The 14481-nt window shown below is 35.2% G+C and overlaps 1 protein-coding gene across 1 annotated transcript in view; it reads right to left on the bottom strand.

The window, feature by feature from the left end:
* The window catches only part of NPAT (nuclear protein, coactivator of histone transcription), a 51937-nt gene that overhangs the window by 6028 nt on the left and 31428 nt on the right, over positions 1 to 14481 (bottom strand). The window contains 8 exon segments of the mRNA XM_074216615.1: positions 3480 to 3588; positions 3674 to 3789; positions 5776 to 7479; positions 9711 to 9836; positions 10513 to 10609; positions 11602 to 11689; positions 11769 to 11860; positions 12649 to 12736. Coding sequence (XP_074072716.1) covers positions 3480 to 3588; positions 3674 to 3789; positions 5776 to 7479; positions 9711 to 9836; positions 10513 to 10609; positions 11602 to 11689; positions 11769 to 11860; positions 12649 to 12736 — 2420 coding nt within the window.

A 14481-nucleotide genomic window follows, 5' to 3' on the forward strand; every position in this document is an offset into this window, starting at 1 on the left:
GCAAATCTTTTCTTTTCCCCTCACTAACTATTCACCAAGTACGAATTCCAAATGTTCACTCCTACTTTTTCCATAGAGGAACTTGTTTCCTTGTTTTATGGAGAAAATGGAAGTCCCTTGCCATGTGTGAGCTCTTTTTCTTTATTTAATCTGAAAATTCTTATATAGCATTTTAACTCTGCTCTCATTTCTGAGATGTAATCATAGTTCTTGCCAAAGTCAACTGGCTCTGATTTTAAACATCAGATTCCAGCTTCTCTCCTGGGAGCTTTCCTTTCACACCAGCATTTTCTTTTTTACCCATGAACAGCTGGTGGTGCCACAGTGCACTGGGGTTTGGAGCCAGGAAGACCCGAGTTTAAATCTGGCCTAGATGCTTACTAGTTGTATAACTTGGACAGTCATTTTGCCTCAGTTTCCTCATCTGTAAAATAGGGATAACCACTAAGGATTGTTGTGAGGGTTAAGTGAGATATTATTTGTAATCCCCTTCCTTCCTTCACTAATTCCTTCTTTGATCATCTCTACCAACATGCACAGGTTTTCCCCATCCTTTAAAAATCTTAACTTGGTCCTTCCATCTCATTTCTTTTTTTTTCCTTTCATAGCCAAAATCTCACTGCAACTTTTGACACTGTTAATTATTCTGGTTATTACTCTTCTCTTAGCTTTGCTGATACTGCCTTTTTCTTGTATGATCACTCCTCACCCTACTCTGCTGGATCATTACTGACCTCCCTTCCATGAAATAGGAGAGTCCCGCTGCACTGTTTAGAGCCCTCTGCTCCCTAGAGTGACCTCAGCAGCTTCCATGGTATCAACCATCACTTTTGTAGACAACTCCTAATATCCAGTCTATCTCCTCAACTCCAGGCCTATACTGCCAACTACTCAATTTCTTTATCTGGTTGTCCCAACAGTATTTCTAGCTTCACATGTTCAAAGCAAAACTAATCATTTCTCTCTTCCCCCTATCCCTGTCCCCTGCCCCCCCCTTTATTTAATCCCTCCTCTAAACTTTCATGTTGAAGATAGATAGTGCCATCCTCCCAGTTATTCAGTGGCAACCTCAACAATTCTCACTACCTCATCCCCATCCCCAACCAAAGTGGCAAGTTTTTGTCTGTTTTAATTCTGCTACAGCTTTCATGTCTGTCTCCTCTTCATTCAGAAAATCAATAATTTGACTTTAGGTCAATAAAGTAGGAGTACTGGTTTTGGAGAATGGCCATTCCCTAGTCCAGGCATGTCTTTTGAACTGTTTTAACAGCTCTTTCTTTCTAGTTTCTTCCCTATAATCAATCCAATATTCCACAGAGCTGCCAAAATTAGATAGCAGTTTTGACTATGTTATCCCTACTAAAAAAGTGGTTCTCTGACCTATAAGCTGGGCATTTAAAACCTTCCCATCTTGACTCTCCCACCTATCTTTGCCCCCCCTTCTATCTTTACAGATTTGAATTAAAATTCTTCTTTTCAAACATTCTTCATTTAAGTTGAGCTGTCCTACTAGCTATATTATAAATTTTGCATTCCATCTCTCCCACTACATACTTTTTTTATAGGTCATGACTCGCTTGGAATTCATGGTCTACCTTTATCTGTTGGAATACTTAGTTTCCTTCAAAGAGCCACCTCTCACATGAAGTCTTTCTTGATCTGCTACATTGTTAGTGCTTTCTTGATCCTTATGTTACCTTGTATTTACTTAAAGGTAGTGCAGTGGATAGACTCTCTGGCCTTGGGAATCAGGAGGATAGGAGTTCAAATCCAGCCTCAGACACTTGCCATTTATTAGCTATGTGTCCTTCGGCAAGGCACTTAACCCTGATTCTTCACATCCAGGATCATCTCCAGTTGTCCTGATTCACAGGGCCCAGATAACTCTGGAGGAGAAAGTGAGGTTGGTGATCCAAATCATATGCTTTTCATGGTCCTCTTTGAGAATGAAGGACAAACATCATCATCATCATCATCTATTGGATCCCACTTAAGCTTCTTAGGATCAAGGAATTTTTGTTTCTAGCACAGTGCCTCATACATGACAGGTGTTTAATGTTTATTGAATTTAAATAGAATTATCACTAGGAACAAAGGTTCAATGAGAACAAATAATATATCAAAATATACCAAATAATGTGGACTAATGACTGAGGATCAACCTCAACAATACCTGATCATTTTTGTCAATCTCTTGGAATGATCATAGATGGTACAATTCTAGGTTGTAGATGACAAAGTTGGGAGGGGCAGTTAACAGACAAAAATCATATCAAACTCAACTGTACATCACACAGGATAGAGGAGACCTAGCTTAATATCCCTGTGAAAAAGAACACGGTTTTAGTCGATTGAAACTTCAATATGAGTCAGTTTGATGCCACTCCCTAAAAAGCTAAGAAAACATTAGATTTTACTAATAGAAGTAGAGAATACAAACCAAGGGGTGATCTGATTTTGTCATATGCATTGTACTGATATCATTGTATATAAGACATTGATAAGATAAATGGACTTAATTCTGGAGGACAAAGCATTTAGAACTACTTAATCTGAGGGATGTGTGAAAGAATTTGGGATGCTTGTGTTTGACATTCAATATTCATCAAGTTAATTTTTCAAAGCACTGTATTATGTGTTAGGGAAGACAATGAATTTAAATGACAAGTTCATTGTCTTTTTGGAGCTTATTTATATAGTCTGATGGAGAAAAGAAACAAATGCTGAAGATTATAGCAGAAAATATGGCTAATAGTTTGGCTGGTGAACAGTGGTAGATGAATGGAAGAAGGATAAGGTGAAGTTGGAGAAAAATGATACTGAATTGCAAAGAGCAAAAGAAGGCTCAAACTTTACTCAATATATAACAGAGCTACTGAAGGGTTTTGAGAAAGATACTTCCTTTGCCTAAGATTAATCTTCAAGTTGAAAGAAGGAACTGAGTAGTTCAGAGAGTAGTGGCAAGAATACTCATTAGAAGGTTAAATAAACAATTCAGGTGAATGGTACTAAAGGCTTTACTAGGGAAGTGACAATGGGAGATGAAAGGAGGAGACTGAAGGGAGACATTATAGAAGTGGAATCTATAAGTATTTGTAACAAGTTAGAAATGAGAGGATAAGGAAAGAGAAGTCAGATAATATCAAAATCCTGAACATGGGAGACTGGATAGAATGGCAGTGACGGACCATTTTGAAATACTTGAATAGACAATCACATAGAAGAGGCATTAGATTTTTATAACAAATACATATGAGTTATAGGGAGTTAAAAGACTTTTATAAAAGCAGAATTGTTCAAAATACATTGGTTTGTCTTCTGAGGAAAGCGTTTCAAGAAGTATTCAGGATATAGTCTCTAAGCATCTCTATTAGAAGATTCAAAAGGAATCCTTGGCAAAAAAAAATTAGAGAGTTGCTGCAAACAAGGAAACACAAGGAATATAAATCTGACATTACCTAGTTAGCTTTAAAATGTACCTGTACTAGGCTTGTTTCTTGTTCCCTGGACCTTTTGAGATTTTGGAGGAATGGGGCGTTTAGGAACACTTCTGTTGCAGACAGGTGCTGCTAAAGGCATATGCAGGACCTGGATGGAAAAAAACTTCACATTAAAGTATGCCTGAAATGTTTCACCACTCCATATTTAGCCCATATCAAACTGGAAACATCACCTGTCTGGGAGGGGCTGGAAAAGTATTTCCATTTTGTCCTACTACTGATACAGGAATCATTCCTACCATTCCCTGGAGCACAGGTTGGACTGGAGAGGCAATTATGATGGCAGATCCTAAAATTAAAAATAAAGAAATTTTTTAATCACATTAAATAATCTTAATTAACACTCTGCAATTGAATCTATAAAATTATGCTTTCTCCCCTCATCTTCCTTTTCTCTTGGAAACAACCCAGAATAAGTCTTAACTTAGTAGTAATGGGAAGAGTGGCAAGTGGAAACAAGAAATACAAATATTTTCCTGTCTCCTTTCTGAACATTTTGAATATCTGATGTTTTCTACTCCAATTCCTTTATGGTCTTCATGAGTATTTATGGCTGAAAAAAAAAAATTGTTACTTGGTGGCCAACTTCCTAGTGATGAGCTTTTCTGAATTCTGCTACGCTTGCTCTTGGATGAGATTTTTGAGGCTTTCCAGATCAGAAGGATATTAAAGAGTTTGTACTTAGCTGAATTAGGCTTTTGAGAACCCATATTCACCTTCATGCCAAAATAACGCATTTTTATAGAACTTAACAGTAGTTTTTGTATTGTTTTTAATCATCCTAGATGCCATTTTTACTATTTTAACTAAATAAGATTTTAGAAATGGGGATCAAATCACAACAGTTCTCTTAAAGGAGAGAAGTATAAAAAAATTTTATTTAAATAAGTTATCATAGTTGGTTTTGAACAATATGCTTATGAAGTTAAGTCACAAGAAGGCAAACCACTGCTACCCTTGGCAAATCAAACCACTGCTAACTACCTTTCCTCAAATTCTGATGGAGGTAGGGCCCTTACCTTGTCACCCAGATTACCAACCCTCCCCTTTTGATCTAGCTCTAACAAACTTCATCAGGGTTAATAATCGCTTTGGAGAACAGACCTGCCATCCCTGCTGACTAACTGATATTGATGGAAAGGTAAGCCCCAATTACTATCACAGCAACAATGTTAACCTTAGACCATAGTTCGGTTCAGGAATTATCATTCAAGGAAATAAACTGGGAAATGACCTGACCACTACTTTTGTAGCTATTGCTTCTGCCCTCTCAATACCAGAACCCTGAAAAATAAAGTTCTTAACTGCCCATGACCTTGCTACTATGAAATTATCCAACCTCCGAAATGAGTGTTTTTATTAATGGAAATGAGACTTAAGAATATATAGCACCACTTTGTTTTGCTATAGTACTCCATGAAGCATCGGGCCTTTCCAACAGACTTGTACCTCCTACTATGTTGCTGTTCCCTATTAGAACAAGAGCTCCAGGAGAACAGGAACTGTCTTGCTTGTCTGTATACTTAGTACCACTTTGCACATAGTAGGCACTTAAAGCAGTCAAAACGAGTATGGCTTACTGAAATTTTTAGTAGAAAATACTATTACAAAAGAAGCATGTTTATTTAATAATTCAGGGATTATTAGTAGGCTGTTCCCTATACCTGGAACACATACACACACACACACACACACACACACACACACACACACACACCCCATTTATATCTAGGAAAAAACCACCAAGGTCTTCAAATTTGATTCTTTTTTTTAAGCCAATTCAAGTTGTGTCTCCCTGCTCCTGAATAAGGTCTTCTGTATCTGTGAAGTTCAGCTGCAATTGGAGTCAGCACCATGCAATTTTAGCAACTATTTATTGTTTCTTCAACTAAGATAAAACAAGCTCTCCAAGGATAGGGTCCAAGTCAGATTTTTTTGGTTATTCCCTGCAGCAATGGGTTGAATGTACAGATTTAAAGTTGGTGTTCACTAAGTATGTTAATTATTCAGTCCCTTCTGCATAGTTTATCAGCACCATTAGGGTATAAATGGGGAAGGAAAAATCAAAATTCAAAACATTTCATTTTGGTTAGCAACTCTGGAAACAAATTTGTTTGGAGTGATTGGCTAGTGAGAGTATGAATATATTCATGGTGCTCCTTTGAGGATTTCATTTACATATTTATTTTATTCCTAGTTAAACCCTTATTCCCACCCAAGAATAAAAATCTAATTTCATTTGAGAAAGATATCATCAAAATATTCTAAAAATTACCTTGTGAAAAATTAGGTGATACTGCCGGGTTCACTGCAAACACACTGTTTGATCTTGGGGGAGTCTGTAACTGCTGTGGTGGTGGGGGCTGAGCAGCCATAGGCGTAGAATTGTTAGGTAAGACTACAACGTTAGACTGAGTGACAGCTGTTCCCAAGGCTGTTGGATCAGTCACACAGGTAGCTATCAGGATATTATTGGAATTACCAAAAGTTGTACTTGTTGCTGGCATCAACTGTATAAATCCTCCATCCTGAGAAACACTTGGTGTGATGGCTGTTGAAAATGCACCACAGTCATCACTCTGTATGTTACTGGCTACAGAATCTTTAGGTTTGAGCACTAACAGGCTCTGTTCCAGCAAGGCTGAGTCCCCTACTTTTTCTGCAGTTAAAACAGTATTTGAAGTTTCTTCTGAAGTCAAACATTTAACTAATCCTACATTTTTGACTGGTGATTTTGCTGGAGAAGATAAGATTATAGTAGGCAAGTTTTCCCCAGTGATGCTAGAAACAGCATTGTTTAGCTCTGTATCTGGTGAGGCAAACGAGTCATCACTGATGATAATTTTGAGTGATACTATATTTGATGGATCGACTTCTGCTGAGGAAACTCGAGAATGTTCATATTCACTAGTACTTTGAGGTTCAGTATTGATTTCTCCCACTGAAGAACACAGGGATTCTGAAGGAATAGAATGACTGTATTCTGTAGAATGACTCTCAGTGGGCATCACTTCAATCTCTCTACATTCAACACTTTTGCTAGGGGACAGAAGAATAGCACCACCATCTTCTTTTACAGAAGATGATGGCTCTTGTGATTCCAATGCTATTTCCTCTGAATTGGAGGACTCTGCTGGCAAACCTTTATTTTCCAAATGATGTGGATCTATAAAAGACTGACTACTAGACTGTTTGCTGGAAGTGACAGATTCTTCAAGAGGGCTCTCTATTTTGTGTTGATCAGACAAATTTAAACCTGAACTGTGAACAGAGCCAGGTAAGACTTTATTCTGGTTTGAAGAATCATTCTGGCAATCAGAAGGCTGATGTGATGCAACAGGCAAAATATCATTTGTTTCAATTTTATTCTGCTGAATTTCACTACAATCTGGTGATTTGGAAGTATGAAATATAGTTTTAAGTTTTAAAGAATCACTGGGGCTTCCACAAGACTGGCTATTTTGAGATGTTTTTCCAGTTAATGAAATATTTGGTAAAAATTGGTTTGAGTTCTTCTCATGACTTGTTGAATTTTCACTGCCTTCTGCTACTCCATCAAGGGAAGCAAAGGAAGCCAGAGGCATATCAGACTGATCAGGACGTAGTTCAGATATATTTGAGGTGTTGGACACTGAAGAGTCCTTTTCAATTTCCAAAGCCATTTCATTTTCATTGGACAGCTGATTTGTGTACAATTCTGTACATTGTTCATTGCATTCAGGATCAGAATTTCCTCTTTGGTTAAAGTCATTCAAATTAGGCACAGATTCAAAAGTGATTTCAAGATTACACCTCTGTTCAGTAGCAACACATGAGGGTGCTTTAAATGTTTCTTTCTGTAGGGTAGATGCTATTGGGGCACATTGTTCTTGAGTTTGCTGTTTCTTAAGATGATCATCACCACTGCCATCCTTCAAGGCACATGATGCTTCTTCATTTTGATAGTCTGTACAAAATGTAGGCTCAACAGGGTGGTCATCTGTAAAACAATAGGTTGGCTTAGAGAATCACAAAATAAGGGGAATTCAGATGCTGAGGAGGATGTCTTCTCTATATATATAACTTTATTAAAGAGATGATCATCTTTGTCCCACCAGTTTAAACCTTGAACAACGTTTTTATTCCAAAAATTTTAACGAGCATTTTTTCCCCCTTGCCAATAACAATTCTAACTTTATCAATGAACAGGGTAAAAGTGTTTAAAATTCTACCAAAGAAAAAGAGACTATTACCAACTGATATTTGTTCATGTGTGAATACTGGCTCTAGTCATAGTAATGTGTATAAGTAATTATGTTTACAGGGGTATATATGGAAGATTCAGTATGCTACTAGCCAAATTACTCTTTACTTAGCATCAGTTAAATTTAGCAATGTACAAAATAATACAATATTTTGATTTGTTTTTGGTTTTAAAATTATTAAATAAAACTTTGCTGGTCAAAAAATCTAATTTAAGTAGTTTGAATATTAATGACTAGAAGAGTTGCACCTGCTTATTCTAACACTTTTTCCCCATTCTATATCTCCTTTTTTTCTCCCCATTTTAATTTCCTCCAGTCATTTCCTTATAATGAACTTCACTATGGTTCTCTTTTCCTTCTTCCCATCTTTAAAATCTCTCTGATTGGCAGTTGAAGCTATTCATATTGCTAAAAACTCTGAGTAACTAGGAAAACAAAAGTAGTGATTTCTATAATCATTAATTAAAAAAATCTAATCTGTGTGGTTTTATACAATGAAAACTGTGGATTATGCTTTGCCTTCTAGAAGAAATAACACTTTCATAAACAAACCCCAAAAGTATACACAATAAGCAGAATTTTAAAAATTGAATACATGAACAGACTATACACCCACATACCCACTAAAGTTAGGTGCATATTAGGACTTAGAAAGCAAAACTAAATATTTTTTTGGGGGGGAAAGAAGCAATGTGAATTTTGTATTCAGCATATACACACAAGGTGTAGAATAGTAAATTTTCTTGTGATCTAAGGAAATAAGAAATAAATAGAATAAGGGAGGTGGGAAATGTTAAGATGATCTTCTGCATTAGGGGAGAAACTTATCAGTCATACTATAACATAGAAGAGAGAGAGAGCAAAAAGAAAGATTCAGAAAATGCATTTTAAAGTTTTCTTTTCTGTGTGACTTGGTTGTTTTATCTAGTTCTGAGCCTCAGTTCCTCATCTGGGTAGATGAGATAATTTCAAGATAATTTCCTTCAAACTCTGAAATTCTATGGTACAATGACAACCAGACTAAGGGTCTATAAATAGTTAGTCTCCTTTCTGATAAAGGAGAGGGATAGAATATAGATGAATTCCAGAGACACAAATGAGGTATTCTGATAAGAAGCTTTAACAAAAGAAGAATTTGATTTTAATCCATAAAAATCTGAGAATTTATTATAAGGTTTTATGGAAGGTAGTGAGCATCGTTATCAAAACAGAATATAATTTCTCTGCTATTGATAAGCTAGGATGAAGTACTGGATATACAGGTTCTAAGAGGAGAGAATATGCCTCAATTTTAATCAGCATTCGTTATATGCTTGCTAGGGAAGCATGGCATTGTTCCTAGAATGAGTTTGATAGGATAGCTATAAAGACAAGGTTGGCCATGGGAAGTAATGATGATGTTTGTCTTTTGTTCTTGAAGAAGACCACAACATTAGGGGAAGTGGTGCCATGACAAGCAAGTGAACTGGATTTGAGAGAGGGGATGCTGAGTTAAGTCACTAGCCTCACTTTCTCCTCCAGAGTCATCTGGGTCTAGTGGTCAAAAATGAAATCAGGATGAACTGGAGATGGCCTTGGATGTGAGGCAATCAAAGTTAAGTGACTTGCCCAATGTTACACAGCTAGTTAAGTGTCAAGTATCTGAAGATGGATTCAAACATTCATCCTCCTGACTCCAAAGTAATAAGGAAAAGAATTGAATCAATATTCAACAAAAATCCAGAAATTAGTGATTTCAGACAGGAAAGATGACCAGAAGTTCAAGTACAGAAAGGGTTCAATAATTCATGCTCAAAATAGTTACTATGAAACTAGAGTATTTTCCTCTGGATAAGGCATAAAGGGACCAAAACAATCACTTATTTACACTGTCATTGGTATATAAACCTCTAAATGACATATCAATTAGTAATTTTAAAAACTGAGATTTAAAATCTAGTCTGAGAGAACTAATAAAGATACTTACTGGATTCTTCAGTTCCAAAAGTGTTCCCAACTGCTAGATTAGTTTCTTCTAATAAGACATTCTGATTGGATTCCAAATGCTGATTAGAAATTCCTTGTGATACATTCTTATTATTCTTTGCTTTACCTTTTTAAAAGAAGAAAGTTACACATAACTCAATCTTTCTAGTTAAATAGTTAAATTATAAAGAAAGGAACAATTCATGCTGCTTTAGAAAACAAGGAAATTTCAACTTTAGTTATGCACATTTCCCAATTGTATTTGGTATGTTGCTTTTTTACATTGTTTTTTTATTTGAGGCAATAGAATTAAGTGACTTGCCCAAGGTCACACAGCTAGGCAATTATTAAGTATCTGAGGTCGGATTTGAACTCAGGTCCTCCTGACTTCAGGGTCAGTACTCTATCCACTGTGCCACCTAGCCACCCAGGGCATTTCTTTTTAATAAGTACATTGATTTGACAAGAACCTTGAGAAAAGAAAATTTTTTTTACTGCTTTTGTACAACCTAATCTTGCCTAAAATAGAGCTAGGCACACAGAAGAACTTTGACAATTACTTGACAAAATTTTCTGCAACAGCTTAATAAAAAGTTTAAGGAATTACAATGAAGTCCCTTGTGTTAGCTGAAGTTTCTTGAGATAGAAAGCATAATTACAATGCACAGTATTTGCTGAAATGCTTGTTTGAGATGTTTTGAGAAGAGGCTAGTAACTACTGAGGTTTCCTAAAGAACAAGGAAAAAAAAATCTCATTCTAAACAAAGTAAAACAAAACAGATGAAGTGCCTGAAAGGTCTTACCATAATCAAATAGATCAAAAAGGGCCTGAAATGCTGGGTCTGATTCTGTTTGCTCCAAGATATCCTGTATGGCCTCTTCGGACATATGGATTTCACTCTGCATAAGAATTCAAAATACAAGAGTCACAAGTCTAATGAAAATAAACAGAGCATCAAATCAGTTGCTAGTTCTTGAAGAATTATATTGCTTAAGTTTCAGCCCAGGCTTAAGGTCAACAAAGGATGTGACAATACCACTGAGATGGACAGATAGATAATTGTTTAGTCAGTGCTTACTGTAAAGGTGCCAGGCAACGTGCTAAGTGCTAGGATGTAAATATAAGTAATACCTACTAAAATTTTTCTGCAAGATCATGCTAAGTCTTATCAAGTATCAAACCACTATTAATCAAGGTAAGAAATGGCATACACTCTCAAATCAGATGCTAGCTTTCGAAAGACAATTAATGATTAATTTTAGGAGCCTAGAAATGAATGTTTCCAAAGTTCTCAACAAAATGCTGTTAACATTTGCAGAGTTTTAAAACATTTCCTGGTTAATATTTTATGTATGCCACACACTTGGAAAATAAACAGACCCTCTTACTTTGTCACAGTGCTTGTACTACTGAGCTCATTGTAACTTCACTTCCATGTGTTTATTCCTTGTGCCTCCAAGTAGAAACAAAGTTATTTAAGGGTGGGGACAAAGTTCTCCAAAATCCCTAGCTTAATATTTGGTATAAAATAGGTACTAAATATATGTTATGATGGATGCAGAAGAAACCTCTGAGGAGGAGAGCATTAAAATAAGTTGATTAGGACAAGAGTCATGGGACACAAAGAAAGAAGTGAGATTTTTAAAACAAAAAATAAGTAAGCATTCTACATAATTATTTTCAAGGTTGCTTTAGTTGATCAATTTCTGTTCTTTAATCATTGCTTCCCTTTTTGAAGAGAAAACATACTGCTATTCTAAGGAATCAGTCTTGATGGAATAATGGGGATAAAATGTGAATTTATATAATTATCTGTAAAAATCAGTACAAATAATTATCTGTAAAAATCAGTACAAACGTCACACACACACACACACACACTTGTACATGCCTGAAGTCCCAGGATTTCATCAATTGAAGTCTCTTGTTCAGTAGGATTACTATCTGCTTGCTTAGGTACTTGAACAATATTATTGTCACTGCAACATATAAGAAATAGTTTAAACATAGATTTTAGATTGAGTAAGATACAGCTTGAAATTTTGATTCATGCCTCACCTAATCAAGAATTTGTTAATATTTTCTGCAAGTTTCTCTTGTAGAGATTTGTTGCTTAGTATTTTTTCTCTGGCATTTTCAATAACCATTTGCTGCAAAAGAAAATATTAAAATTATTAAAAGGCTACAGAAGAGAAATTTTATAACTTAAATAGAAATATCTAATATCAACTTAACAGTCAAACTCTGGGAAGAAACTCTGAAGTGGCAACTTCTTCCAAATGCATTTCATTTGGAGAGTAGCTTTTCCCTCAACTTTTCTTTCTATATGAGACAATTTCCCATTTATCAATCACTTACTATTTTTTTCATCCAATACAAAATGCTTCATTCTTTATACTATATTTTCCCTCTGTTGTGTAGCAGAAGACTTTCTGTTGTCAAAGAGACCAAATCTCATTCTGGATTTTAAAATAATGTATTGTGGGGAAGAAGGCATACTGTGATATGAATACTTAATTCATAATTTGCTATTCAAAGTTTAAATGATAGCCATATTACCACTAATGCTTTGTAATACTGCATCTCCACAAGAGGAAATAAAATTGCTGCTAGAGTTACTTAATAGAGAATTAAAGAATTCTATTATCATTGTTAATAATTAAGAAATATTATATCACATTGTTAATCTAAGAACTTAGTGACATTTGTTTATATATCTGTTCAAATTGTAACACTGGTCATTCATAAAGTTTTAATCTATCTGCTATCTAATCATTAATTCCCATAGCAAATGAGCCTTTAACCATGATTTTCATAAAGAATATTAAATTTCCAATTATATTTTCATCAGTAAAGACAGTATTTAATCATAATACTATATATGGATTAAAAAAGGAAGCTTACTGAAGATAAAGGTTTGAAATTAGGGTTCACTTACTTTTTCTACTGTAAAAGCATTTGGGTCCTGAAAATTTCGAACTGTGGATTGAGGTCCAGAAAATGCGATGTTTTTCTTTTGAGATTCACTGAAATACATGAAAAAGACTTGTACTCAGTCTGGTAACAACTTTCTACAAAGTTTAACAATAAATTATTATTATTGTTAGTCATCATTATTATTACTACTATGTTACAACAACTACTATGATGCTTCATTTTAGCTTTTCACGGACAGAACAGAAAAAAAATACAAAATCATATATGTTCAGAGAAGTGTTTTCTGAAGGGGTCCAAATACAGATTGACTGTATGTTATCTGAGAAACTGACTTCAAAGAAAGGCCTATTCATCAGGTTGATCACAAGATAATGACTATTTTAGTCACAATGATTCTCAAAGAACATCTCTTAAGTTATAAAAGACTGCAATATGCAATGGTATAGGAAGTATTCATGACAATGAAACTATTTCAGAAATATATTACAAAGAAATCAAGGAAAAGAAGTTCTTACCTATACTTGTCTTCACTGGCATTAGCCTAAGATCATGTGTAAGTGGGTTTAGGATCATAGAATTTAGAACTAGAAGGGGCCTTAAAAAAGAGAGTATTTAACCAATACCATCATTTCACAAATGAGGAAAAAATACTGAGAGATTATAAAGTCCCATAGATTTAGAAAGAACAGAATAGGTTTCAAAAGTGGATGATCTTGATTCCAAGATCATCCAATACAATATGCTGCTTCCTCAGACGAGGAAGGTTGAGGTGGTGGATATAGGGTGATATATCTTTTGAAGTATTCCAAATATGGAATAAAATTCTAGAACCAGACTCTGCAGAAGCTGAGAAAGCAGTATGTCAGTACAGCTCCTAGGTCTATCTGTGACCTCTCAAATACAAATATTAAATGTCTATTTTTAAAATGCTAAGTGCTTGGCACAAAGTTCAGCTAAAAAAATTATGCCTACCCTCAAGGAGCAGCTTATAGTCTAATATACTACGTTAAAATAGAAGAGTCCTGTACCAGCAGAAAAATGGTTGTGATGGAGCAGAATTTAGAAATTCAAAAATATGCCTTTAGCAAGGTGGACTATATATATATATATATATGTATATATATGTATATGTATGTGTATGTGTATATGTATATGTATATATATATGCCAAAACTAGTGAGAAAACCAAAAAGTTTAGAAAATATATGTCTCTATCTGTTAAAGCATTCATTTACATAAAACCCAAATCTATAAATTAAGGAAATCTGGCAAAACAACATCCCAGTGTTGTATATTTTTAAAGTTAACTTTTTACTTAAATCAAAACTTTCTGAATAGTACTACTATTAGGTAGTAACATTTTATGACTTTTATTTTAAAACTGACCAAAAAAGATCATCAAAATTCACTGATTAGGAGAGATGGAGTCAAGATCTTTCACAAATTTTCTTCAAAGAAACAGTGGCAAAAACCAACAAAAAGACAGGGGGGGGGAAAAACAATATTCTAGTCTAAGACAACTTAGAAGATGGGCAGGAAATAATTATCTTAGTAAGGTATGAAAGGAGCTCAGTTCAGTTCTTGCTGCATCAGATAAGGCATGAGAGACCCTGTACAAGGTAGGTGACAGTTGGTGTAAGCCAACAGATACTGAGATTGAATGAATCAGTGACAGCGACTTTTGAAGCTCTCAGCAGATAGCAAGGGGAACAACTGGTTAGACCTTTGCAAGACCTGGGGGGAGGACTCTGTTGTCTTGTTCATACTCAATTTCAGGTTGTAGTCTCAGGGCAAGGAGAAGCACTAACATGCAAGTACTTCTAGCCATAGGGGA

The sequence above is a fragment of the Macrotis lagotis genome, chromosome 1 (genome assembly GCF_037893015.1).
Source record: "Macrotis lagotis isolate mMagLag1 chromosome 1, bilby.v1.9.chrom.fasta, whole genome shotgun sequence".
Taxonomy (NCBI): Eukaryota; Metazoa; Chordata; class Mammalia; order Peramelemorphia; family Peramelidae; genus Macrotis; species Macrotis lagotis.